The 2,455-nt window shown below is 41.9% G+C and overlaps 1 protein-coding gene across 1 annotated transcript; it reads left to right on the plus strand.

The window, feature by feature from the left end:
* Positions 1-226: 226 nt before the first annotated feature.
* Positions 227-1,159, plus strand: LOC139705881 (olfactory receptor 14C36-like). Its single transcript, XM_071612777.1, has one exon. It carries the CDS (start codon positions 227-229, stop codon positions 1,157-1,159), a length of 933 nt encoding a protein of 310 aa, XP_071468878.1.
* Positions 1,160-2,455: the final 1,296 nt, after the last annotated feature.

Genomic DNA, 2,455 nt, shown 5'->3' on the forward strand with positions numbered 1-2,455 from the left:
ACTCGGTGCTGGGTGTTACAGAAGACAGGGAACCTCCTGAGCTCTGAGTCCAATCTACTCAGAAGAGGTGAAGCCAATCAGGAAGCCAGTAGTGGCCGTCCCTCCATGCACAGATTACCTAATACAGCAGTAAACACTTGGAGGAAGAACATCTGAGGTGGTTGTTGACTTTTGTGTGCCCCTTGTCTTCTTTCCTCTGCCTCCCAGTCGACAGCATCTCCACAAGATGGCCAACTCCACCATGGTGACCGAGTTTCTCCTCATGGGCTTTGCTGAAGGCTGGAAACTAAGGTTCCTCTACTCCATGTTATTCTTACTCATGTACCTGGCCACCCTCTTAGGGAACCTTCTCATCGTCACCGTCACCACTGCTGACCAGAACCTGCACACACCCATGTACTTCTTCCTCAGGAACCTGTCCATCTTGGACATGTGTTACATTTCTGTCACTGTCCCCACTGCCTGTGTCAACTCTCTCACTGGCCACAGGGCCATTTCAGTGGCTGGCTGTGCAACCCAGATCTTCCTAGTCATTTTTTGTGCCTTTGTGGAGATTCTGTTTCTCACCATCATGGCCTGGGACCGCTATGTGGCCATCTGCCAGCCCCTCCATTATTCAACTATCATAAACCTCCAACTTTGTGTCCGCCTGACCCTGGCTTCCCTGCTCAGTGGCCTGGTCTACGCAGGTGCACACACTGGAAACACTTTACAGCTGAACTTCTGTGGCTCCAATGAGGTCCCTCAGTTTTTCTGTGACATCCCCTCCCTGCTGAGGCTCTCTTGCTCTGACACGTCCAGCAATGAGCTCTCCATTCTCATCTCCGCTGTGGTGGTATGTGGCGGCTGCTTTATTTTCATCTCCATGTCCTATGTGCGCATATTTTCTACTGTGCTCAGATTCCCCACACAGAAGAAGGGGAAGGCCTTCTCCACCTGTGTCCCCCACATCCTCGTGGTGACCGTCTTCCTCAGTTCTATCTCTTACGTGTATCTAAGGCCGCCAGTGACCTCTGAGGCGATTCAGGACATAGTTCTCTCTGTGTTTTACACTATTGTTCCTCCCCTCTTGAATCCTGTCCTCTACAGTCTCAGAAACAAACAGGTAAAGGAAGCTGTGCCGAAAGTCATATTGAGAAGGGTTTATTCCGGAGCATAACCAAGATACATCAGAGGATGATTCTAGTTTTGCCCAGTGACTTTCAAACCTGAACCAAACCCTGCCTGTCTGGTTTGCAGAGCAGACTGCCTGCTGCAGAATGGCCCTTGTGAGGCTGAAGACTCAGTCTTATCAAGCAACTGGTTTGAATTTTGTGTCACACTTTCTAATCATCCCCCTCCAAAAAAAATCTGTAAGGAACTTTAGCAGCTGAATGTTTTCTTAAATGGAGTTCAACATATTTGCTGAGAATCTATATAGACTGGGCATTTTTCACTTGTTAAATATTTAGTGACATCAACGCTAAGGATGCCCTGAGGGAGATATTGAGAAATCAAGTATGAAGATAGCAACTAGCCTGCATGATCAAATCATATATTTTGTATGAAATAAATATTTAATCTTGTATATAATTTAGTCAGTTAAATTAGTTTGAAAATGAACAAGATTAAGTCCAAAAATATTATACTGTTAGATTTATTAGGAAGCAAATTAATGCTTCAATATATCTGGAAAATAAAAGAGATAAACTTGAAATGTCAACTGAAGAAGTGGTGGTGGCCACCAGCTCTTGTCCTTCAGAACCAGCCCTATATTGGCTGTAAGAGAATCTATGATTCCCCTAACTGGGTCCATTTGTTGTTGCTGTGGAAATGCCCTAAGTGGCCAGGTGCATGGGATGAGCCTTTGTGTGCATGTCACAAGCCAATAGCCCGTGTTTCATTTTCAAGGCTGTGAATTCTCACCAGCTCTGCCGAGTAAAGTCTTCAATGTCTCAATGAACAGGTTAAACCCAGCTGTCTGCCTACATATTACATCTGGTCAGCTCAATTCAATCTCTTCATTTGGTTCCATAAAGGAAACATCTATCCACACTGTATCCTAAGATGTATTTTCAATGTTTAATCATACTGGAGAGATATTCTTCCTAAAATTCTGGGTTTGAAATTGTCATATTCTATTGTTATTATTGATAACAACTTTGAACTATGAATATAATATAAAGATAATAAGTAAATTTAATGTAAAAAAGCAAAATGATTGTTAAAGTTTCATGTTAGTCTATTAAATTAAAATAATTGAAATGTTTGTGGAATTTAAATCCATTCATGAAATCTTAAGGTATGGGCAGAATGACAATTTCAGAAAACCATGTTGCTCTACACTGCATGGACAGATTTCAGTATCAGGAAGAAAATTTAAATGTATTTATCTAAAAAGTAGAAATATTGTAAGTATAGGAGACTGTTTAATAGATATATTTTTAAAATTTGATTGATGGCATATTTGTTAATA

Source organism: Marmota flaviventris, chromosome 5, assembly GCF_047511675.1.
Source record: "Marmota flaviventris isolate mMarFla1 chromosome 5, mMarFla1.hap1, whole genome shotgun sequence".
NCBI classification, from domain to species: Eukaryota; Metazoa; Chordata; class Mammalia; order Rodentia; family Sciuridae; genus Marmota; species Marmota flaviventris.